The following is a 26,046-nucleotide window of genomic DNA, read 5'->3' on the forward strand; positions in this document are numbered from 1 at the left end:
TATAAAGCTCGTCACAGTGTAATGGCAGGTGATATCTCCATCCATGGCTGCTTCCTTTTTCTCTGGGGCCTTTTAGAACTGGGAACCATGGTACCGGTAGTTGGCAGGAGCCTAAAAGACTGGTGGGGATGTCAAGGCTCTGCAAGCCAAATCCATTGCAGACACATCCAGGGAAGCACAATCTACTCTGGCAACTCAGGAAGTATCCCTTTTGAGTTAGTTGAGTTGCTTCATTACTTGTAACTACCTTTTTTGTACTTTTTCCCCTAAGGGTAGAAAAAACATTTGATTGTTTCACTTGCCTTTGAAGCATGGTTAAAGATGAAGTGGGAATTCTTCTTATAAATATGGAATACTGTATTAGTAAAAACGCATGTTAGGCCTTTTAATGTTAGGTATACAGTGGTACTTCGGTTTACAACCACAATTGGTTCCAGAAGTCTGTACTTCACCTGAAGTGTACTTAACCTGAAGCGAACTTTCCCACTGAAAGTAATGGAAAGTGGATTAATCCGTTCCAGACGGGTCCGTGGAGTACTCAACCTGAAGTGTACTTAACCCGAAGTATGAGTGTAATTGGTTCTGGAAGTCTGTACTTAAACTGAAGCGTTTCCCACTGAAAGTAATGGAAAGTGAATTAATCTGTTCCAGATGGGTCCGCAGTGTTTGTAAACCGAGGCGGTTGTAAACCAAGGTATGACTGTAATATGGTTGCTTAACTCCCGTTTAAGACTTGACATTACAGTTGCAACTGGAAAAGCAGTTCCACCTTGTTGGAGCTTGATCGTTTCACAGGTTACGATGATACACCGTGTTTGAGGAAACCTCACATTATCACTAGTGGCATATTATGGGCAATCTTATGATTAACGGTGTGGTGGCTTTTGGCTTTCTTGGGAAGTAGAACCTGAAAGCTGTTTCCTGGAGGAAATCTGAAAAAAGTGGGTTGAGGGAGTGCTGTGTACTGTATACATTGAAATTAGGCTGGGAAAGGTGCATGCCTCATTTGTGTATATGTAATATTTCCAAGTAGGAGGGAGAAATATCAGAAAATTAACAAAACAAACAAACAAACATGGAATTGAAACGGTGGTATAAACTGTCCTTTGTTTTTTAACCTAAGGTGCAACCCTGTGTGTCATTTGCCAAGACAGGAGCTCATTGCGGCAAACAATAGTCCGCCTAGAGCTGGAAGATGAATGGCAGTTTCGTCTGAGAGATGAATTTCAGACTGCTAATAGTAGCGATGATAAGCCACTCTATTTTCTGACTGGGCGCCATATATAAGTTTGAGAGGAAACACATGGCAAAGGAAAAGAACAGAACCTGACAAGTCGGATTGTGTCTTTTCCCCCTTTCTTTGAAAGTACAATCACTGTGGAGCAAAGTGCAACCAATATTTATGTTCACTACTCTTAAGGATCCCCCAAATTTCTAACCCAGACTTTATTTTTTATGACTGAAAAGTGAATTGATTCAAGGCGATTCCTCATGGGTCACTGTTACATAATGGCATACCCATTATGACCCATGATGTGGAGAATAACATTTTTGTGGATGGCAAGTTCTCCTGTTCACTTTATACTATGCTAAAAGAGGAGAATTAAACAGACTTTTGGCATCTATCAGCTTGAATGTGTTACATGAGGTTCACAGTAAGAACGTGGAATTATTTGAAGATAATATGCTGAGGAATGATGTCCATTTCTCTTCATATCTGTACTTTTGGTACGGTATAACTCAGGGGTTTGAAAAGACAAAAAGTAACCTAGAATTGTGTGTTTGAAAGATTATTTTTGTTCACTTTCTGTGCAGTGTTAGCTTAAGGTTTGTGATTTTATATGTATTGAAACTTTTGGCAAAATTTCCACAAAAGTTAAAGTTTACTACATAAGCCTGAACAAATCGATGAATGTAAGGCAGGCATTGTATGCACACGCTGGTTTGTCAGAACAGCTGTTATTTTCACCTTTTGGGGTATCCATTATTGGTCTGAATGGAAAGATCTTCAACTCAGTAGGTGATCAGCCTTTCCTCTCTGGTAGCATGCCAAGCCACGTGCAGGAACCTATTTTTGCACATGGATCAATCTTGACAACCAGCCTGCTTATGCATATTGTCTCATCAGTGTGCTTAAACTCCACCAAAATGATGTAAGCCTCAGTACTATCAGAAATCATTTTGAGGTGACAAATCAGCCTTCTAGCTTGTTCTCACACAGCAGAAGTTCCTTTATTTCTTTTTGCAGTCGGAGCCTCGCTTGTTACAACTTTATAGTTTTATGGGCAGAGAATGCTATATGTGTGCTTTTATGGAGAGCATTTACTAACCCATGAAATACAGACAAACCATAGACCAGGAGCATGAAGTATTTAATGGCTGAAGCAAGATGAGCCACCAGTTCTGAGAGCCAAAGTTAAATAACTTCCAACTGAATTGGGACCAACAGCAGGAGCTATGTGTTTATACACATACACGCATATATAAATGTCTTAAGCACACCTGGAAAAGTTGACCAGGTCATTTTAACTATTTAGGGCTTGATGTAATGGAGCATAACTCCAGCACCTGTGTTCCACTGAGTTCAATATAGCTGTTATTCCCAACTCCCCAATGCAAGCACATGGGCATAAACAGGTAGCATGAAAAGATAGTGGAAGGAATGGGAAGTCTGAGAGCACTTTCCATATTCTTACTGTTGCAACATACATGTTCCTTTTGGTCCTAAACATAAGTAGCATACAAGGCACAGAAATAGAAGGGGGATACGGGAGGTGGGCACAGATCTCCTGTTACTGCAAGTGCCCTTGTACTGCCTCAGTACATGCTTGTTTTGATGGAAATAGTTACAGCAGAACTCAGCTGGGGTCTGTAGAATTCTTTCATCCTTAGGTACTGAACACATGTGCTTAACTGGATCAAGCTCTGTGCTTTGTTTGAATTAGAGAGAGGTGTTAAAATAACACTATTTTTAAATAGGCTGTGAATTGTTTTAAGAGTGGGTTTCTTTGTACCAGCACTTTGTGCTGTGAAATATGCTGAGAGTTTAAATGAGTACGGTACAAGCAGGACTTCATAATGCAGTTAACATTTATGGATAGAATTCACTTCCTTTTTCCTACTCGGATTTTTCCAGCTTTTCCTACTGTGACACTTTGTTGGTGGTTCCTTCCTTCACTGACATTCTTACACTTTTTCTTGTTGCACCAAGAAATATGCAGCCCGTTTTCGTTTTGTTAGTGAGAATTTCATTCTTTGCATTAAACTTATTATGATCTAAACACAAGAAGTCGATTGAGAAGCACCTGCCAAACTGCATTTAGAACAAAAGTGTTAATTGTACAACTTTTTAACCTTGTGAAAAAGCTGTTTACAAATAATGAAAAGCATAATATATTGATTGAAGTTGAAAAGGAAAGTAATGGTTTTCATACCTGTTCATTTTATTATAGCTTTATGTAAATGTAGCATGTTTCAAATGAACGATTGTTTACTTTAGTGTAGGTTATTTGGGATTTTTTGTACCCATACAAAATCTGCCTTATACCTAATGAGTACCTTAATTTTTATTTGGTAGGTTATGTAAGAACTACGGTTAGGAACTACAAGGCTAGTGTATTCACTGTGTAGCCTATTAAGACACATGTAGAATTACTTGCATTCTAGGGTCTTGTTCCCGCATAAGATGAATTTGTGAAAGTTTCCATTTTAATGCAAACTTTGCAGATAAAAAAACTTTCAAAAAATCTTTGTATATATGATGTTTGCACTAAGTTCTTAAAATTCCATGTGCTAAGAGTGATTAGACACTAGGTAAAGAGGTACAAGAATATGTGTAAGTTGAGAACTTGGAGGCTAAGCGCCTTTTCACACAATCGGGGTTTTTTGGCCATATTTGTAGCAGACTGTCTACATACCATCTCAGAACAGTTTGTGTTTATGGGTATCAGTTTCTAAGCACTATATTCTCTACCTAGAAAAATGTACTATCTCCTTGACAGCATATTCTTATCCTTACTTGATACACTACTTTCTGAACATGGTTTTCAGCAGTAGTAGTTCAAAGTAACTGCCTGAAGTTCTTGCCACTCACATTGCTACCCCACTTATGCAGTTTTTGGTTAGGGTTTTTACTATAGTGCACTCCACTGACCAACGCGTGCAGAAATATTTTAAATCATTGTTGGAAATAAAGAAGTTCAACTACTGTTATATTGGGGAATGCTTTGTGTAGAAAGATTCTGGATACATCTATTTTCTTTCTGTATTGGACAAGAGCACATTCAAAGCATTGTCACTAAGGCAAAGAAATAAAGAGTTTTGGTTGAATTCCAGCTGAAATTTATTCAGAAATTACTGACATCCATGTGCTTTAATAATGCAAGCTCTCTAAATGATTTTATGGGACAGTACATCAGAAAAAGATACCAGATGCTACAATCTAATATTTTGGTTACAAGCCTTGCCAGCAAGGCAGTGACATGAATGTATTAAAGAGGCCAGCATTATTTTACCGGTAGACTTGTCAAATATAAGTAGTTAAGACACCGGCTAATATTGAATGTAATCTGTAATTATAAAACAAATCACTCATATCTGTAATTTATGCAGTTGTTTTGTGTTACCTCTGAAAAGGGTTTAAATATTTTTCGTAGGACTGCTTCACTTCTGACCAATTTCCTATACTGGTAATTTTTATTTCTAGGGGGAAAGGTATGCAAACTGTAAATCAATAGTGTGATTATCCCATATCAGATTTGTTACAATATATGTATATATAACAAATCTGTGTGTAGGCATCATATATGTTGCTCTGCATTGTCTGCCTGCTTTTTCTCTATGTAGGGGTACATTCTCTGTGTAAGAAGTTCATCAGGTCTGAAGCAATCCTTGATGTAAAATTCTCTTAACCAAAGCTTGGTGAATTTAGCTTCACTAGCCAGTCTACCTCACATTTTATTGTTTGAATTGAAATTGTCTGCAATTGTGGCTATAGTATGTTTATAATGTTCTTTCATTAAATTCAATTAATGTTATCACATTACCATTCAAGAGTCTGTCATTCTTAAAATTGTGGAAAATCTCCTTCCATCAAACTTTTATTTGGTGAAACAGCAGCACTTTTTAAATCTGTTTCCAGTGTTACACTAACAATGTAAAGGTAAGTGGTGTTTTGAGCTGCAATGCCTTCATGTTGTAGGGCTTCCTAGAGGTAGTGCACCAGCTACTATTGGAAATGAGATAGAGACTGTTGTCAGTCTCCTTTTAGATGGAAAGTTTCCATAGTGACACTAGGAACCCGATATATTAGGTCTTCAAAATTTAGCTAGCATAGTTGGTAATCAACTCATCATTTTGATATAATAATCAGACTAGTGTTTCAATCAACTTTTAATATTCAACCATATCAAAGGCATTGATTAATTTACTGAACATTAGTACATTATTTTAAAATTATCAAATACTTTACATTATATACAGGTCAAGAAAGGCCACAGCAGTTTTTTCAACATATGCACCCTCTGAAATTGGAGGGATTTTGAATAAAGTATCAAAGTGAAGTCCACAAAAAAGTATGCTATTGCTGAAAAAAGTCAGGGCTTCCTCCTTCTCAGGCTAATCTATTCAACACTGTCTTTTTTAAAACATTGTTTTCCATTCAAAATGTACTGTATATGGAAACTAAAGAATGTCATGCTGTAGAACATCCTTTAGCGGTGATATGTATGTATAGGCTCTTAATGAAAAGGAATGCTGTCACTGCCCTGGTATATTACTTCATTGTGAACTTCAAAATGTACTTTAAAGGCGACCACACTTCTTGCACTAGTTGACAGTCCACTATGAACAATTATATACTGCATGTAAACATGACTAAGTAACTATAGATATAATACATTCTTTATATAAAAATAGCCTTTAAAAAAATTACCCTACTTTTTGAACTGTTTACAGTTAACAAAATACAGCAACCACATTTTGGTTGTTACTACTCCTGAGTTAACTGCTAGGAAGTGTCCCCATATCTGTCTGCAGCTGGACAATAATTTTGCTATTGAATTTCCACTCTAAGCAGGTTGTTGTCCACTGAGAAAGTTATATACCAAGAACTGACTAGTTCCAAAGTACCGTGTTGCAAACAGTTTTCCATCAGGGGTAGGATCAGAAAAGGCGATTTCTTCTTTACTCAAATATGAGCCATATATAAAGTTACTCCTGTTTAAAGATATTTTAAAAAGTAACAGCGTTAACATAACATACACGGGTACCATGCTATTTGATCAAATAATCCCCCATCAATCAAGTGAAACAACTAGCACCATCAAATGCCACCCGATTCCATGTTTTTTAAAAAGCAGTCTTAAAGACCGGGTGGGAGGGTAAGAAGAGAAATTACAACAGTTCACACAACTTTTGAAATATGACTATCTACTCTCTGGACTCAGTTACGATGAAACAGAAGGCTTCCAATAATAGCACATAAAGTGAAAGGTGTGACTGGCTGACTATTTACTTTTTATGTTTTGCAAGCATGCTTATTTAGATTAATATTCTGATTTTTGAAGCACTTTAGAATATTCAAATGACTGTATAAAATGCTAAATATTTTGGGCACTATTCAGCTTCTGTCCTGTCCAAGAGTGGAATAAGATTCCCTTTCCTCCTCCAATATCTACCCCTTGCAGCATCTGCCATGTTCCACAAATGTGGAGGACATCAATGCGATCTGTGATTTGATGTTGGCTTTCAGCTGGTACCTTGTGAAAATCATGAGGAACTGGGCTTTGGATCCATGAATTGCTTTGTAAAAATAGTCTATCCAACTGGATGGAGAGAACTACAGAATTGCTCCCCAGTCATTCAGCCCTCTCTCTCATGGGACTTTATTTTGGGAGGAGATCCAAAAAGCTCCTATTCCCTCCTCACGGAAGGGGGGGGGGGAACCCTGTGGTTATTGCTGCTAAAAATGTGCCTTGCCACTTCCCTTTCACAAACACACTATGTTTTTGTTCCTTATTGACACATCCACCACAGCACATTCTCTCTCACCTCTGGCTAGAATTGAGAAGGGAAGGGCAAAGATTGTAGGGCATTTCAAAACTCTGAACAGAGGCGAAAGAAAGTGGAACTATTCTTAACAGACAGCAGAGGTGGGGAAAGCCTTCAACCAGCTAATTTTTGTTTGATTCTAAGGACTGAGATGCTCTTGTGGGTATCAGGGATGGTGCATGTGCGCCTGCAGGCACCATGATGGGGACTCCGGTCCTATACTTAACACATTTCATACTGAAATATAAAATAAATGTTTACCTCAAACATTCTAACATCCGAGAAGCAACTTTCTTCCGACGCATCATGCTAAACACCCAGATGCGACTAATTCCACAGATAGCAGGTTCAGGAGATGTTGAGCAGCACCAAGCCTTTTGCCTTTCAAATGTGACTTTCTCGTTTTCTGAACTAACTTCTGGTATCTTTTCTTCGATAACTCTGTATCCCTAGAGAACAAACCTAGCTTCAGCATACTTTACCAATGCAAAGTGCACTAAAACAGCTAATGTAAGGTGAACTTGTCTATTATAGATGTTTAACTCATTACTACCTCCTTTCAGAATTTTGTTCAATCACACCGTTGCCGTTTTTATTACAAGGAAAAGAACAAAAAGCAAGCAGCTTTTGTGTTTCAAACAGAGAAATCATCTGCTAGAGTTAACAGTCACTTCCTACAATGTGGAACTTTAGAGTTTAATTAGGGTATATGGCCTGCAACAGTCCCCCTGTCCCCCCCCCCAGGTGTGTCTGTCCTCTGCCCAGCTGGTGCAGCATACAATTCATCTTGATAGTATCCCTCATTAGGATGTACTTTTGGGGGGTAGAAGGAAATACCTCATTAAAAAAACCCCACCCATCCAAGCTATGTTCTTTACGATATCTGAGCAGAACTAGAGAACATTGTCTTCAGGCAGCTTGGAGCTTGCAACAGACAGAATTCTGAGTAATCCCACTTACAGAAGACATTCCAGATTGCTTCAGGCATAAAGCTAACAGCCAATTTAAGGGAAGAAGTAGAAGAAGAAGGAGGAGGAGTTTGATATCCCGCTTTATCCCTACCCGAAGGAGTCTCAAATTGGCTAACATTCTCCTTTCCCTTCCTCTCCCACAACAAACACTCTGTGAGGTGAGTGGGGCTGAGACTTCAGTTCCCGTATGCTACTCCTTCCCTCCTCAAACAGTTCACATTGCCCATTACAGAAAGGGTTACTGCTAGCTGTGTCAAGAAGCATATGAAAAATTAAAAACTGAACAAAAGCCAAAAACCAGCCTTCAACATTACTCAGAAGACTGAGCCACTTGCAAATAATGCTCTTTATAGTATGGCCTACCCACAGAAAATACTACAAAAATGAAGAGAGCTTAAAAAAACCCCACCCAATGAATGAAGAAGAAACTTGTTCTGGACACAGCCTTACTCACCCATTGGATATGTTCGGCGATTAAGCATCCTGTTACTTTTTTATCATTAGAAATAAATAACAATGTCTTAGTTCTGGAGCATGTAAGAGGAGCTTGTTGAAATCCCAGATCATTATCTACCATCTCTCTGATTTCATCAACCTGCCAAAAATTGCATAATATAATTATACCCAGTATATTCACAAGTAAAAAAAGATTTTTTAAAATAAGTTCTAGGCCAGGCATCCCCAATGTTTTGGACTACAATTTCCATCTTCCCCGACCACTGGTCCTGTTAGCTAGGGATCATGGGAGTTGTAGGCCAAAACATCTGGAGGGCCGCACTTTGGGGATGCCTGGTTTAGAAGAACAGGGTTCAGTTACGCTCAATAGAGATCCTGTTACATTCAGGCACTGTGCTTGCACAAACCCTGCATATTTCCTATGAGGCAATTTTAATCTGCTTTAGTATTTTCACTTTTGTAGATTTTAAAGTATGGTTGAAATTTTATTCTTTCATCACTTAGTAAAATTTGTTTGCAAAAATTTCATGAAATAAATAATTGCCTATGACAAAGCTGATTTTAATGTGCTTTCCTAGTTCCTTAGAATCAGTTCTAAGAGAGGTTATATTTCAGGAGTCTTTCTCATTCAGATCTTCTCTGCAAGTTCTGACATGTTATTCTTCCATGGAGGAAAGACAGCACACCTCAATTGCAGGTTTTTGCTCTCTATGATCAAAAAAGTAGCCTCTACAGTAGAGTGTCGTAAGTTCCAGGTTACTTAGCCATGTAAACTAGAAATCTTTTCTTACATTTTTTCCTTCGAGAGCTCCCCAGTGGCCTGTCAGGATAGTTATATACTTCTATTCAATAACAAGCTCTGGCATGGCAAATGTGATGTTATCTAAAATAACTGGACCATTCATACCTATTATATCCGTACCTTTAAATGCCACAGGTCTATGTGGATAGTCAGAGGCAGCAGATATTTAATCTCGGGGAAAGGTTTACAAACAGTCAGCCCCTATGCATTCACTTTATTTTCAAGTTTCTCTAATCTACATCTAGACCCAAAAAGGGAGCACTAAAATAACACTACAGTGGTACCTCGGTTTATGAACACAATTGGTTCCGGAAGTCTGTTCATAAACTGAAGCGTTCATAAACTGAAGCGAACTTTCCCATTGAAAGTAATGGAAAGTGGATTAATCCGTTCCAGACGGGTCCGCGAAGTACTTAAACTGAAGCGTTCATAAACTGAAACATGGGTGTAATTGGTTCCGGAAGTCTGTTCATAAACTGAAGCGTTCATAAACTGAAGCGAACTTTCCCATTAAAAGTAAAGGAAAGTGAATTAATCCGTTCCAGATAAGTCTGCGGCGTTCATAAACTGAAAATTCATAAACCGAGGTTCCACTGTACTAGTAATAGGTCTTTCTGGTTGCTGATTTGTGTGCTGATTAGGAGACAGCCAGCTGATGTTAACACAGGAACCAACCTGTTAAATGCACTTGAAATTATGAGCCAAGTTCATACAAATGCTTAACTAAGCTATTTGCTCATGTGAAAAACAAAGAAGAGAATAGAGTTTTTTTTAAAGGTTTGTTCTACCTTTCTTAGTGCATATTTTGGATCATCAGGAAGTACCATTATTATCTTGCCATCAGGATACTCAGCCAAAATTCTCTCTTTTTTCCAGCCCTAAAAAAGCACATAATAAATACTTGACTAAATAGACACTTTTACATTGCTTAACCCAACGTTCGCATCAATGCAAAATGATCTATGTGTAAGAGGAATGGATTTCTGCTTGTACAACAGGACTTCACTTTCCCCTACCGCAGCCCTCAGCACACCCTTAAAATCTGCATCTTGTTTAGTAGGCAACAAACCCAATTGGGTTGTTGTTTAATTTATTCATATTAACACCATCAAAGTGTTTTAATACTTCAGAATTTCCTCTTGTTCTTTTTTCTGTGGTTGCCCCAAACAACTCTAAGACAAAGTAGCTGACAACTGGCACATCTACTTGGTTATCAGATCCAATACCCCAAACACCAAAGCAGAGCAACTATATGTGCAGGTGGATGATTCTAGCCACTAGTGAACAGAAATGAGCCGATTTTAAAAACAGAGTTTCTTTAACAAACATTGTTACCTCCATAAATACAAAATATTACATTTTAACATCTTGGCATGCAAAAGACCTCCAGGAGGTTTTCAATGAACTGAGTGGCATGCAATGGTTCAAATACGGAATCATTCATTTTGTAACTGGTCATAACGATCATAGTCACAAAAATGAGGCTATAAAAAGAATAACTACCTTCTAAGAACCTAAAGGGATAAGTTGCTATGCTGTGTGTATCTGAAGTTAAACATACTCAAAAATTAGGTAATTAAATCTTCTTCAGATCCACACTGATGGTGATTAATGAGCAGTACCTGCATGGAAAAACAAAACAAAAAGCCACTTAAGTCTATTAAGATGGGACTTAGCCAGAAATTAGAGTTTATGTTGCTCAGAAAGGATGCAGAAAGTTATGGTGTATTTCACTAGCCTAAGTGACGTATATCTGAAACACAAAACACTTTGAAGCAGGGAGAAAGGGGAACTCCCTGGAAGATATGCTGTCTTCTAAATTTAAAACATGACTTAAAAATAATAATCTGGAACTGTTGTTTTCAGTACTACATGCTCTTTTTTCAAACAAATAATAATGTACTAAAGCAACTAACCATGGCTACCAGATTAAGATCCTTTTCAGTACTAGCAGTAAGAGTTCATTTCATCAAGGTATTTAGCTTCTATTCCACCCTATTCAAAAGGTAGGTTTCAATTTTAGAAACCCAGAAATATTAAAAGAAACTTCCTCAAAGTCTACTAATATGCATTCTCATCTACATTTTTGGATTTATTTCTCCCTTAATAATAGCGATATAGGGCATCACAAACTGAGGGTAGAATTTGTAAAAGGTTAGACAATGGAATGCATCACATATTGGGCTACCTCCAAAGACAGTTTGGGAACTACAGTTAGTTCAGAATGTGGCTAGCTGTGACTAGGCATTATGAACACAGAAGCCAGTGCTTTGCCAGCTTCAAGGGCTATTGCTCCATTTCTGGGTCACAAAACCTCCAACATGCACCCTTAATTTAGCTTTCAGTTTATATCAATTATTATTTTAAAAAACTAATTTAGTCCTGTACTTTCATACAGGAGTCTAGAAACAAGAGCCTTTTTAGTAATATCAATTGCTATGCTGTGATCGTTTTGAACGCAGCCCTGGAGAGAAGTTTTTAAAAAGCTAAAATGGCTTAACTACCTTGTGTAGGTAACAAATACTGGTCTGATCGTTTTCAGATAGCCTCTTTTTAAACTATAAATGTTGTGATATATCTGTGGATGATTACTTCTTTTAAAAATTATATGACTGTGAATTGTACAACTATAACGATATACAAAATATTCTTATATCCCAAGCTAGATTTGAACCAAAGATTGAATTTGTGTCATACATAAATTAAGTAGCTTGGTGAATTCAGTTCAGTTGTCCTGGAGGTCTTATCAATGTCAATGTACGGAAGGTAACACATATGATAAAGAAAACAAACTTCACTGATTTTAATGGAAGTTACAGGGACACATTATGATTAGACTAATAGCAGTTTTGTTTGGTATGCAATTTTTGAAATTAAAAGTCAGACTATGCAAAGTTTAGCATTTTCTATTAGCCAAGTTACTTGAAAATATGGCCATATACAGTAACTAATTTACACATATTTACAGTTTTATGCAAATAGAGAAACTACTGACTAGATTAGTCCATCCTTGAGTGCTCAAGTCAAATACAGTACTGTAAGATTGCTGCATAGGAAAAAATACCAGGACCAGGAAAAAAACACTTGAAAAGGTATGATGAATTAACATTGATACATTAATAACTGACTAGCATTCAAAAACACATTTAAATGGATCTAACTCTTGCCTACAATTTTTAGGGTGATTATTAAATAGTCTATATCCAACAGTAAATGCTGTTCTGGTTGATCCATAGCAAAAGCTCCAAAGCATACAATGTTATATGAAAGAAATGTTCTTACCACATATTTTACAGCACTTATGAACTGGTTGTGGAAGAGTAGGTGTTGAGTTTCATCCTCAGGATTTGAAGCACTATAGAGCATCCCACAAATGTTGCAAGAAATGGCTCCAAACCGCTTTTGTCCTGCATCCTATATTAAAAAGTAAATATAGTGCTCATTCAGGAGCAGTAATATGCACATTAAACAAAGTTTCTTAACACAATAGGCAGTTTACAAAAACATGAACTCCTGCTGACTCCATGTTGCTTAAATTTACACTACTTTCCTTTACTATGAGGAAAAGATTTTCTGCAAGTGTACTCTATCAAGTGATTTGTTTGAATTTTGTTTTTACATACACAAACCAGCAAAATCCTAATGTGTGAGAGAGTATGGATGGAGGCGAGTTTATATTTTGTTCACTCATGGAACAATACCTGTCAGTAGTAATCTGGGCACCCAGAGTCAGAAGCACAAGGCACGATTTTCCTCTCTGTGACCTAATCCCCAAATTTGCACTTTACATTTCTTTACATAATTAAATGATAACCATCAATGTATTTAGGAGGAATAAAAGTCAGTGTCATCCATGACATTGGTGGGTGGGTAGTCAGTGGGCTGTAGCCAACGCTAGTCCTACGCAAAGCAGACTTAGGTTTATTAATTTCAATGGGTCCACTCTGTGTGAAACTTAGACACAATGTATTTTGATTAAAATTATGCACAAGAACATAAAAATACTTACAATGCACAATACTTACTATGATCAGCTGCTTATCGCTATCTTTTACTACATCTTTTGGTTTTCGAATATGTTCTTCAGATGAAAGCAAACCACCACATTTTGATGCTAAGGCAATCTTTGGCAAACATGTCCTTTAAGTATAAAAATAGTTCAAATAAACAATATGTTGCCTACTTCTCTATATATTTTAATATGTAGTTAAATTCAGCTAAAAATTCAAATATTAAACCAAGGTAACTGGAACCTATTTTAATGCAAAAAAACTTTAATTGTTTAAAATTCTTTAGCTATGCTTTGTTGAAAAAATATGGTTCATATTAAAAAAACAAGCAAAATCTACAAGTGCAAATCCTACACTCATCTGATAGACCAGGATTGTAAATAACCACTTGCTCGGCCAACTAAGAATTGCTTCCAGGTGACCACACACAACTGACCAACCCCATCATGATTCTCCCATGAGCCTTAACGAACTTGCTGGCTTTCTAAAAGTTCAGTGAGAGAAGCCAGCCTGCTGGGTTTGGGAGGCTGCACTAGTGTTCTATTACTACCATGCTATGATTCACAGTGGGTTGTGCAAGCAGTACAACATTAATGGAGGTTGTTCCATGCAGCTTCCCATTTCTTCTCAGTTTAGGTGGTGGAAAATGTAGCCTTAGGAAAAGACACAGGGTGGGGATGAAACTCAGGAGAGGAATGATTTCTCTTTAATATGTCATTTGCATGGCAGACTATCAGAAATATCTATGGGAAATGGGGGGGGGGCCTTTCCTTACTATGAATGATGAAGAAGTATAGCGGAGCCTATTTAGAGAGGGCACCGTTCAGCATGTCCTGCTTATCCTAACAATATGGATGCATACAGTTATGAACATTTTAATTCTCAATAGCAAGCCTTTAATTATATCATCACTCGGGACTTCAGTCAATACAAATTGCATACAACTCCCATAAGGAATAATTGCATTTATATTCAATAAGCTAACGGGCTAACTGGAAGCCATAACTAAGTCTATAAAAGTTTAATACTTCAATAATAAAAGATAGCAACCTCTAACATTTGAAACCTCTAATTACTTGAAATACAGAATAGCTTATGGCAAGAACCAAGGCTTGCATACGAAAAAAGTATGGGAAGCAGCTATATTTGTTTCAGAGTCTTCATAGGAATGTCAGGGGGAAGTACTAGTCTTGGCAGAGCCTGATCATACCAGGAGGAAAGAATACCCATGAGTTTAGAGGCCTGAAAATACAGGGTCTGCAGCCACTTAAAAGTTTCTTTTTCCAAAACCAAGAGCAATACAAAAAGGAAGGTATTCTTGCATCAACAGCTTCTGTCGGTAGAGCATGAGAATCTTAATCTCAGGGTTGTGGGTCTGCATTGCAGGGGGTTGGACGAGGGTCCCTGGCAACTCTACTATTCTACAATTCTATGATTTTATTTCAATAGTTGTGGTGAGAAGGGCTTAATACATGCTTTAAAAGGTTCACTGCAGGAACAAAGGCAACAAGCAATGCAACTAATTTATACCTGCTCTCAATTGTCTCAGAGGTTTTATTTGTGAACAGAGTCCGAACCAACTGCTTGGGAGCTGCATCTATAAAGGAATAAATGTGTTACTTTACTTCCACACACACACATATATAATATCCCATGTATACCCAGTATTTGAGATTTTATCTGTTTGATGGCAGAGAATGACAGACATGCAGAAATAAAACACAAATATTAACCTAAAATAAATCAATTTTCTGTGTAATTTTGCCTTACAACATACAATTTTCTATTATTGAAGGTTTATATCTGGCCACTAAAAAACTTTTGTAACCAAATGCAAAGTTGGATTCAGAATACAGTAGTCAAACATAATCCCTTGAACACAATATAAACCATTACAGCTGCTTTGTGTGGTCTGCATATCTAAAAAAATGGAAAGGGTGCAGAACTCAGTGGGAGAGCTTTCATGCACAGGATGCCAAAATCAATCCCTGGCATCTCCAATCTTAAGAATTCCAGGCAACATGACTAAGAAAGACCTAATCCGAAGCTTCACCAAGATAGCTCCTGTAAAAGTAGAGAACACTAAGAGCATCAGAACTATTGTATGACTCAAAAATTAAGATAAGGAACAACTGCCAACACAGTAGCACTTCTAATAATGATTAAAGAATTGCAGTATATAGTATGTAGCCAAAGAGCTTAGTACTTAGTATGTAGTACTAAGACCAGCATTATACTTAAGGTGATATACTACCGTAAGGTAAAAGCAGTAGTCTTGTCAGCAATGGCATAGTTTGAGGTGAACAATTTTTGAACATACCAGGGAATCCATTCAAAGATATGTGAACTTGGTAAATAAGAACAATGGGATCAACCGCTGTGTGTTATTTGGAAGGGTGGGCAACACTTTTGTTCCCAAGGACATGCAGCAGTGGATGTGCAGTTGGCAGTCACATGCTAGTCAGCATGGCCAAAGCCAGTGATGGTTAGGGCCTGGACTAGTGGTTGGTGGGGCCATTCACACATACATTCATATTTTCTCACACACACAGCACATGATTGTGTTTAGGCTTGCTCTTCCATGTACAAATGGCTTAAGGTTCAGTCGGTACGACACCAATCTCATTTTGCCTCCAAGCGAGTCATTATCACTTAGCTACACAGTTCTGAGCTGCTTTCTGAACTAGATTAACTCCACCTCTTTATTTTCAACAGCAACTGGGAGCCAAAAGGCCAGAGGGTCTTGCTGACCAAGAGGTCTCTCTCTGCAACACCCACTGCGACCCTCCAGCTGCCCTGGAAATGTGAAGCCAACTGGAGCTAATTGGTTGTTTTTATTTTATTACCCAATTTGTTTTTTTATATTGTGATTTTATGCTGTAACAATCCTGAGACCTGCGGGTGTAGGGCGGTATAGAAATTTAATAAATAATAATCTGGTACTGCTGCAGCTCTCCTCACCAGTTGAAGCAATCTTGGCACCACCAGCACCAAATCACAGCTGCAGGCTCAAACAGCGCTTGGATCCTGTTAATGGTCCAGCCCTAAAGACCTGGGGCACTTGCCTCCCTTGCAGGACATATGGAGCAATTTACATGGAAAGTTGTGTGTAATTCCTGCAAGGAGAGCCTGAGACCAGTGAGCTGTCCACATGTGGTCTAGCTAGTCAGCTGCGACGATACTTTCAGCTTAGTCTGTCAAGGGCATAGTGCTGGAATGAATTATACACAGTGCCTTTTCCAATTCATGCTTCTAGTTTTATGAACAAATCCATCAAGCGTTTCCTGTAATACAACTTGTAATTCAGCTACTGATAATTCACACAAATAAGATGTTATAAAGTTGTGAAAATGTATGGAACTTGTATTTTAAGATTCACCTTGAGGTTTTATTTCTGCTCTTTCTTTTTTTACTTCCTTCACTGGTGACTGTGCTGTAATTATTTTCCTTGGCGTACTTTCTGGACTTGAGTCCAAATGTAAATTGAAGCCCTAAAGAAAATATTGAAACATAGCATTTTAGACAAATTATTCCACTATGTGTCATGTGCCTTACCAAACCAAAGACTTAGAAAAACCCATATGAATTTACTATATTAGCAATCTGACAATAGATCCAATACTGACAAAAAGAGTACAGCACTTGGGAAACAACAATCATTCACATTATTTATTCCTGTTTAATTTAGTAACTGAATTACATAAATTAGCTTTAAAAAGTCTAGTGGCAAAAATATTGCGGACCACTTTTTGCACTTGGTGCTGCCCTGCACATTATTCTATTGACCACAGAAAGCAATTATGCTGTGGTACACTGCAGAGATGTCTGGTTTTGCTGTTGAAGGGAAGCTTTGAAAAGCTTCTGTTGTACTGTAAACCAACAATGGATGTGCTAGAAGATTTCATCGGCAGCCAACCATGCACACCTGCTTAAAGTGAAATTGACCAGAATAGCTTTTTCATATGATTTAGAAAAAGCAGTAATGGGATGAAATGACCCATTTTAAGCAGATTGCACCGTGGTATATTAAAGTAACTGCACAGACTGCCTCACAAAACATTTCTAATCTGACACTGAAATACCGTATAATAAATGTGTGCAATTATCATACAATAATATTAAAAACTGATTACCTCATCTGGGGCTGGCTCAGGGCAATGGTGTTGGCTCAGGGTAGAGAGACCATTTTCTATAGCCACCCTATCTTTAGCCTGGATTCCTTTAGAGCAAGGTATATTTAACTTCTGCTCTTGTGCTGCGTTGCCATTGTCCTCTGATTGTACCTGTTTCCTTTGGGCTTCTGGAAGGTGCATTTCTACAACTGCTGCTTGTTGTTTCTCTGGAATATTGCACTTTAACAAACCAAGTGCTGGAGTACTTGAGGAATTTGCAGGACTTTGGGTCACATGATTAACCTTTGCTAATTTTATTTTGGTCCATTTAGAGTTTTTGTTTGCAGTACTATGTCTGCCATTCACAGTACATTTGACAGACATTCCTTTTTTGCTGGGGAAAAATCGCTTACACTGAGAGTTTTGATTAGTTTCCTCTTCAGTAGATACTGCAGTCTGAGGCAACTCCACTGTATCTCTCTCTTCCTCTTTTCCATATTCAGCATTAGGATGATCTCTTTTTACTTCCACAGTGTCTGACTCAATCTCACCTGCAATTTCCTCACATAGCTCAAGAATGCTAATCTTTTTTGACTTCATCACATCCTCTGGTTGATAAGCAGGTTTTTGACTCAAAGACTCTGAAAAATCTCTCTTTGCTTTTACACTGATTCTTCCATTTCTATGCACGGATTCCTTTTCTTTACTTATTACCCTGCATGTTGATGTCACAGAGCAGGAAGTTGTGTTGACAGATCCATTATTAGATTCTTGAAGGCTACAGTCAGGATTATGTCTTGATTCTCTTACCTTCTCTTCAGAAGTGGTCAAATCACTGATTTTAGAACCCACCTTATGTTTTTTCTGTTTCAGAGAATCAATTTTCTCAAAACTTGTTCTTTCTATTTCTCCATTATTATATTTATCGCTTTTCATGATTTTTTGTTCCATTATTGGCTGGACAGATTCCAGCTTTTCATTTTTAATACATGGAACCTGTTTTTTCATCTGGATGCATTGCTTTCGAGTAGAAGCATGTCCTCCTTCAATTTTCCTGCTGCGCAAAGATATGGTAGGCACATTAGATGATTGCTGCAATCTTGGTGATCTTCGAGTTTGATGCTCATCATGTGAAACAGTAGGTTGTGACTGAGGAACATCCTGCACAGTTTCCTTCCAAGACACTTCCTTAGCTTTTGTGACATGCAACTGCTCTTCTATATTTCTAACAGTACTTTTTTTAGAATTAGTATCTGTTGACCTTGTGGATTTTTTCCCTTTGTCAGACTCACAAGTTTTTTTGTCACTGCAAGTTTTAGTCCGCATCCGTTCAATGCTTCGAGAAGCTGATTTTTTTGCACAAGATTTTTTTGAATTCTGAACCTCAAAGTTGACCTTGTTACTTTTAAGGATTTTAGTGGCTTTAGTAGTTCTACCCTTTTTGGAATTTTCTGCCCTCGATTTTGATTCAGAGTACAAGTTCTTATGAGTAGCTCTATTGTGCAATGCTGAACGTCTATTACGCAGAGCTTCAGTAGAACACTTTTTAATATCTGCAGATGAATTCTTTTGCTTCTTGGTTTCATGAGAAGTCTTACTTTTGACAGCACTGGATTTTTCCTTCCCTGTAGAAGTGCGTTTGGAGGAAGTCTTTGTACTGCTCAGATGGTTACCATGGTTTATTTTGGAAGATTTTAGGGATGCTTTTGTAGAAGATAATTTTCCTATAGGCTTTAGGGAAGTCTGTTTCGCACGTACTGCTTTACAACTTTTCTTCTTTAATTCATTTGAAGTCTGTCTGGAGTACTTCTGTGCTCGTTTAGTTTGGGAGGATGGTTTAGAGGATCTGTTTATGGATTTATTGACAGCTGTCCTGTTAGTTTTGGTAGAGACTTTGTTAATTTCTTTCTTCAACACAGTATTTTTATTTGATTTGGCATGAAGCACTTTTCTTCCTTTGCTAGTTGATACTGATTTACTATTCTTATCCAGTTTCTGCCGCTTAGCAGGGGGTTCTACCAGCACAGATTTTCTTTTCTGTGCTGCCATTTCTGAAAAAGACAAGTATTAAGTCATTTATACAGTATTTCTAACTATTTCTGCAAAAAATAGAACTTAAATACAAAGTTTAACATGATGACTTGGCTTACTCACAGGTACTGCTTTATAAATAAACTCTGTCTCAGCTGAAGTAATATGCTGATCTGTGAAAAACACATTCCTTATAAATTTGCATCCAAGGAGAGCATTACCTATCTCCTATAAACACAGAAACAACAAAATATTATTGGAAATGACAGTGTTTTACAGTTATCCCTCAGTTGTATTTCATTACAGTAGTGAGACTTATTTCCAAAAACATGCGTTCAAATTTTCAACTAGTTTTCTGAGTCTATGGGAAGCTGCAGATATTTTGTGAACCATGCACAGTATTAAATAAGCAAGTGTTTTGGGTAATTAATAATATACATGTTTTGTGTAAATTAAATAGGGCACAAAATTATTCCAGGGATGGTGAGCTGTTGTTGTTCCAGCTGTTGTTAAACTACAGTTCCCACATCACTGACCCACTGGTCATGCTGGCTGAGGCTGATGGGAGCTGGAGGTCACAGGTTCCTTTCCCCTGCCTGACTCGGCTTCAAGCTGCTCTGTATGTTGCACTCTAGATTCGATTCTACAGTATTCTAAATTAAATAAAAATTTAACAGGATTTGTCTTGAAAAGCACAGCATCAACATTTAAGAATAAGCATTCCTTCTAACCATCTCAGGAACCTCCAGGCCTTATTCTACTTCAGATTCTAATAATGCCATTTTACTGTGCACAAGTTATTTTGAAATTTCTTTTATTTTTGCCATTTAGCATGCTTTTTGGGGGTGGGGGGATACTGTGTGTTATCAAGTCTCCTTTTGAAACCTATGTTTTTCTTACCACTGATTGATCAGGAACAAATCTATAGACTCAAACTATTAGTGTCACCAAATTTAAGAGGAAAAATTGGTAATTTGTCTCCTGCGTAAGTTTCTCTTAATTACAATAGCAAGAAATGAGAACAAGCACAAACTTCCTTAAAAGTTAAACTTTTTTTATTAAAAAAAGGATGTGTGAGAGGTATATGTGCTACTTATATATTGGTTATCTCTAATATCTTTAGAACTACTTTAGCTATCTGGCAGTATGATGAATCTAGATAGACAGATAACAATGTGTTTCTGGTTCTGGTTTTTTCTCATAACAAGTATTTATTTGATAGTTGAAACAAATAGTTCCTGTAAGTGCACAGAGCACCCAGCAATGGCAAACAGGTATATGCTGGGAGCAGCAGCAACAACAACAACCACCAGAAGTAATGTTTTGTTGTGTAATTAAATCTGTAGCATATATCAGATTGAACTGAAAAGTAAGTCACATAAAGCTTCCTTCTGAAGTCCTGGATCAAGTTATCTCTAGAGCATTAGCGATTCCAATATTGTCTAAGGCTACCTGTTATCACAAAAGCCCACCCTACCCCAACTGTGAGACCACCTGACTTATACAAAAGGCCAGGTTTTGTACACAAGGCCATAGATCTTTGGCCATTATAAACATTTTCATCACCAAGTGCCTCATACGGACATTATATTGCATATTTTTCATACACACACTTTGATTTGCACGAGACACTTAATCACAGAGTTGTGTGTTTGAGTCGCATGTTGGGCAAAGAGATCCCTGCATTGCAGGGGGTTGGACCAGATGAACCTTGTGGTCCCTTTCAACTCTACAATTCTATGATTTCTCCCTCCTCTCCCCACAAACCCCTAAAATCTGATCCAGAGGGAGGGGGGGCTGCGAGAAGAAGGCAAAATCTTGTGTTAAATAAATGCCACTTGCACAACATCAGATACTATTTGGGGTCAGAACAGGTGATATCCTGGGTCTCCTACAAATCTTGGGTTGTGGTATCTTACAATGGTAGACCTTAAAGAGGAGCTTCCCAAACCAATTCCTTTATCAATGCAATGGCCATGATCCAAAGAAGTGGCTTTGTGCCACTTCTCCCCACCCCTCCCCCTCACCTGGCTAGTACCTAGCAGAACAATAGCCAGATTTGCCCGTGAGAGAGAGAGAGGCGGGGAGCTGGAGGGAGAGCCATGTTACCTGGGAGCGAACCCCATTGAGCTGAATGGGGCTCCCTTCCAAGTAGTTAAAAAACTGCAGCCCAAGCCCATGTTGCCTATTGACACCAGAAATCCCTAATCCGCTATGCACCGCTTCGGGGCTCCATGGGAAAAAGAAAGGGGCTTGTAAATACAAAGAATGTAAGGGGTGTTTTGAGGCGGGGGGAGGGAATAAGTGGGGGGAGGCGTTGCTCCTCTTCCCCAAGGCGGTTTCGCGCTTCCAACAAAGCCAAAATTCCCATAGTCTAGAAACCGGCGCACACCCGTGGGCTTCCTTCTCTCTCGGGGTCCCGATAGCCGAACTGGGGTTCAGGGTTGGAGGGGGAGAGGGAGACTCCGACGGGGAAAGGCCACAGCCTCCGTATATTTCTTTCTGGTTTTATCCCCGCCCCTCCCCACCGGCTGCTTGAGGAAGGGCAGGAGGATTGTCATTTACCTCTTGATGAGGAGGAGGAGGTCGGCCAAGTTGCTCCCCTCACAGGACGAGGCGCTTTGGGGCCGTGGCGCCGGGTGGGTGGGCGGGCGGGCCAGCGAGCGAGGCGGCGCGCGAACAAAGTGGCGTGGAGAGGGGGAGGGCTCCGCTCGAGGCAGCGTCGGTGTCACCCGCGCAGGTTCCTCATGTCACCCGGCCGGCGCCGAATAACACTGAGAGAGAGAGGGAGAAAAAGGAAGCGACTAGAACGCCTCCTCATATCCGGGTATCACGCCAGCCCAAGGGCACGCTTGGAATGGTTTTTCAGGAGGATCTCCGGTTCCCGATTGCAGCGCTCACAATCCTCCATGTGCGGGGAAAGGAAGCGAACTTATGGAAAAAACCATTTAAGAGTGAAAGGTTACAAGCCCTCCTTTCGCTGCACTGCTTTGAAATAATTCTATCTTTGAATGCGGGAAATGATTATATCCTTGCCAAAAAACAGCTGAAGGGCACCAGGTTAGAGGAAGGCCGGGCCAAAGTGTTCCACTGATTTCCGCCAACTGCCCCACAAGAACCAGGCCCACTGAGGGGTTTTTTTTTTGGGGGGGGGTGTATTTCTTTTGAAATAACCACCCAGCTGCATTCATGCAATAAACCATTTCTCTGCATTCTACTGCACCGGACAAGAGTCAGTTCTATTTCAAAACCCCAGAGTTCTGTTCTAGCAACCAATCAAGAAAAATAAAAATAAAAAATCCTTCCAGTAGCACCTTAGAGACCAACTAAGTTTGTCATAGGTATGAGCTTTCGTGTGCATGCACACTTCTTCAGATACACGGAAACAGAAGTATTGTTTGTTTCTTGTGGACGGCTGGGTTATGGCTGCCTGAGTGCAACCATCGGCTGCCCAGTATACCTCCATCATTCTTACCCTAACCAGTGTCAGATTTAGGTATAAGCTAAACAAGCTATAGCTTAGGTCTCCACTCTCTTGGCCCCCCCCCCTCCCCCCCAAAAAAAATGTAAAGGAAAATAACATGGACGTACATTTCCAAAATATAAGATAAAAAACAAATAAAATAAAACCTACATACAGGAACAGATGTAAGTAATGGCCCCTGCCTGCTAGCCTGCTCATTTCTCTCTCCCTCCCTCTCTTTCTCTCTCTCCAGTCATACCTCGGGTTACAGACGCTTTAGGTTGCGTCTTTTCGGGTTGCGCACCGCACGAACCCGGAAGTACCCAAACGGGTTACTTCCGGGTTTCGGCGCTTTGCGCATGCACAGAAGCACCAAATTGCGACCCGCACGTGCGCAGACGGGTTGCGAACGCTGCGGGTTGCGAACATGCCTCCCGCATGGATCACGTTCACAACCCGAGCATCCACTTCATATGGTGGTCTAAACCACAGAGCCTAGGGCTTGCCGATCATTTGAATCCCCGCAACGGGGTGAACTCCCATTGCCTGGTCCCTGCTCCTGCCAACCTAGCAGTTCGAAAGCACGTCAAAGTGCAAGTACCGTAGATAAATAGGTACCGCTCCGGCAGGAAGATAAGCAGTGTTTCCATGCGCTGCTCTGGTTCGCCAGAAGCGGCTTAGTCATGTGGCAATGGGCACAGGGAAGCCATTGTGAGAGTTAAAATGTTAAGGAAGCCATTTTGTTGATCTAGACCAGGCCCCATATCCAGTACACACACACAGAGGTAGAATAAGGATTACCAAATAAGGACATGGAAGGGTAAAAGTCCAACACACTCTCCTTTCACTAGGCAGAACCTACCATAATGGAGCACACACTCCACCCAGAGCAGTTCATGTATCTAGGCAGAATCTAATGTATCTTTTAGAGTAGTGTATGCTGTAACTTTTGATTGGATAAAGACCTGGTTCAAGAATGTATAAAGGGAAGCCTCCCCTGTTGGGAGGAGCCGAACCTCGGAACTTATCCCTCCATGCCATTGTTTCCTGCCTGCAAACAATTAAGGAGCGTCTCCACCCCCATCGTTCTGCTCGGACACTGAGGTCCAGTGCTGAGGGCCTTCTGGCGGTTCCCTCGCTACGAGAAGCCAAGTTACAGGGAACCAGGCAGAGGGCCTTCTTGGTAGTGACACCCGCCCTGTGGAACGCCCTCCCACCAGATGTCAAAGAGAACAACTACTGTACCAGACTTTTAGAAGACATCTGAAGGCAGCCCTGTTTAGGGAAGCTTTTAATGTTTAATAGATTATTGCATTTTAATGTTCTGTTGGAAGCCGCCCAGAGTGGCTAGGGAAACTCAGCCAGGTGGGCGGGGAATAAATTATTATTATTATTATTATTATATTAAAACTTTATTTGCTTTATTTCTCTGTTGCTGCATGGTCATTTGACTGGCCTGACCAATTGCTACAGTCATGCTGGCCACATGACCAGGAAGCTGTACGCCGGCTCCCTCGGCCAGTAAAGTGAGATGAGTGCCACAACCCTGAGCGCCGCAACTTAAGAGTCGTTCGCGACTGGACCTAACTGGACCGTTACCTTTACATTCTGCATGGACTGGTTGCATGTGCAAATGGCTTTAGAAACCTATCAGGTCCATAAATTACCATATAGCATACATTCAACACAGAAAACAGCGACGATTTGTTGTTGACAAAGGACAGTTGGACATTTAAAGGGCCCCATTACCTTCCGCAGCTTAGGGCCTCCCTGCCTACTGACGAAGGAGTCGAAAGACTGCGTTGAGAAACCAGAAGTATGACGGCGGCGCGAAACGTCTTGTTGCTTTAACCTCCCTTTGCGAAGACATAGTTTTAGTCCCGCCCCCAAAGCGCTGCCAGCTGACACCTGACAGTCACGCTTACTGCTGCCCGAAAAGCCTCCCTGCGTCTGGGCCGGATTTCCGGCGACGAGCTTTCTAAGAAGCACCTGCGCATGAGCAGTTAAAGGCAGTTGTCTCGTTCGGGTGGCTGTTCGTTCCTTTTCATCTCCCTCCAAAGCTCGCTGTTTCAAATACACTCGGCACACTCGGACTGTTCCTTGTGGGAGCCTGGGGTTTTGGTGTACATATGTATTATGTATATGTCTGCACACATACATCTGCACACATACATCTGCACACTTCTGCAAACCCTGAGTCTTCCCATACCTTTCTCTTTTGTAGCTTCGGCTTCATACGGGCAGGCACTAGAGAGAATTAAATTCACAATTTATACTGTAAGCCTTTTTATATAACGGAATTGCACCAATTCCTTCCTCCACCGATGAGAAAAGGTGCTTTGGCACTATAGCGACCGCTTGGTGCTCCCGTCAATAAAATGTGTTTATAAAGGGGCTTACTCCAGGAAAGCGTGTGTAAGGAGTGCTATATACGAAAAGATTTATCTTTATTTTCTGGTTAGTGTTAAAATCACTTAGCAATTTATTGTGCCCTGGGGGAAAAGAGGTGTACAGTAGGTCAAACGAATGGCATAGCAGTGCTCTTAGTCCTACAAAGTATGTGGGACTGAAAAGAGGTTGGGGATTGTTCATAGTATTTAAATATTATGAAGAAAACACTACATGAATGGAATTATAAACATGTGTTCCTAAACAAAACAAGTAGTTTAGGAACAGTTCTGGTTTTAGAAAATATTTTTTATTATAGAAAACTGCTGGGCAATACAGTACTGGGAAGAGAACTGAATTTGTACTGTATTTTAATGCTAATGTCCCCATAACACACAACTCTCTTCTAATCCCATACAGTTGGTAATCCCACCAATTTCACATAGACTTCTAACGCAACATATTTGTATGTTGTTTTATTATAAAATGAATAAATATTATAAAAAGAAAGGATTGAATGGATTTTCCCTGGAGAAAAGTCCCAATTAAGTCAGTGTGCTTTACTTTTGCTTCTATAGAAATGAATAGCAACAGGCTGCTTTATTTGTTTCAAGGCTCAAACTGAAAGCAAGTCTTGCTGTAGTCAGTGCATGTAGGATTGAAATCTTCATCCAAAATCTGTCACAATCAATTTAACTTTAGAATTAAGCAGTATGACTCGGTTTCAAAGTATCTTATATGAAAGGCTTTTGAGCATATGTTT

At 39.5% G+C, this 26,046-nt stretch overlaps 2 protein-coding genes across 15 annotated transcripts in view; one reads left to right on the forward strand and one right to left on the reverse strand.

Moving 5' to 3' along the window:
* The window catches only part of GREB1L (GREB1 like retinoic acid receptor coactivator), a 173,353-nt gene extending 168,309 nt beyond the window's left edge, over nucleotides 1-5,044 (forward strand). For all 10 annotated transcript variants that reach the window (XM_035125264.3, XM_035125266.3, XM_088676268.1 and 7 more), the window contains one exon: nucleotides 1,124-5,044. In XM_035125264.3, coding sequence (XP_034981155.2) covers nucleotides 1,124-1,287 — 164 coding nt within the window. In that variant the 3' untranslated portion in view covers nucleotides 1,288-5,044. The remainder of the gene's footprint in view (nucleotides 1-1,123) is intronic.
* A 334-nt stretch (nucleotides 5,045-5,378) lies between these two features.
* ESCO1 (establishment of sister chromatid cohesion N-acetyltransferase 1) lies at nucleotides 5,379-24,849 on the reverse strand. 5 transcript variants are annotated; one of them, XR_015951666.1, is made up of 12 exons: nucleotides 21,998-22,291; nucleotides 19,556-19,660; nucleotides 17,423-19,452; nucleotides 16,669-16,780; nucleotides 14,820-14,886; nucleotides 13,305-13,419; nucleotides 12,562-12,693; nucleotides 10,783-10,901; nucleotides 10,068-10,157; nucleotides 8,476-8,616; nucleotides 7,312-7,499; nucleotides 5,379-6,216 (listed from the first exon to the last, which is right to left on the reverse strand). XR_015951666.1 is itself a non-coding variant. In XM_088676275.1 (12 exons), exons 4-12 carry the CDS (start codon nucleotides 19,448-19,450, stop codon nucleotides 6,069-6,071), a joined length of 3,021 nt encoding a protein of 1,006 aa, XP_088532401.1. In that variant the 5' UTR covers nucleotides 19,451-19,452; nucleotides 19,556-19,605; nucleotides 21,998-22,206; nucleotides 24,645-24,849; the 3' UTR covers nucleotides 5,379-6,068. The 5 variants fall into 5 exon arrangements, 4 of the variants coding, with proteins under 4 accessions (XP_088532401.1, XP_088532400.1, XP_088532399.1 ...); XM_088676275.1 differs by lacking the exon at nucleotides 10,783-10,901 and adding an exon at nucleotides 24,645-24,849 and having other exon boundaries at nucleotides 19,556-19,605; nucleotides 21,998-22,206; XM_088676274.1 differs by lacking the exon at nucleotides 10,783-10,901 and adding an exon at nucleotides 24,645-24,847 and having other exon boundaries at nucleotides 21,998-22,206.
* Nucleotides 24,850-26,046: the final 1,197 nt, after the last annotated feature.

This window comes from Zootoca vivipara, chromosome 8, assembly GCF_965207765.1.
Source record: "Zootoca vivipara chromosome 8, rZooViv2.hap1.1, whole genome shotgun sequence".
Lineage (NCBI taxonomy): Eukaryota > Metazoa > Chordata > Lepidosauria > Squamata > Lacertidae > Zootoca > Zootoca vivipara.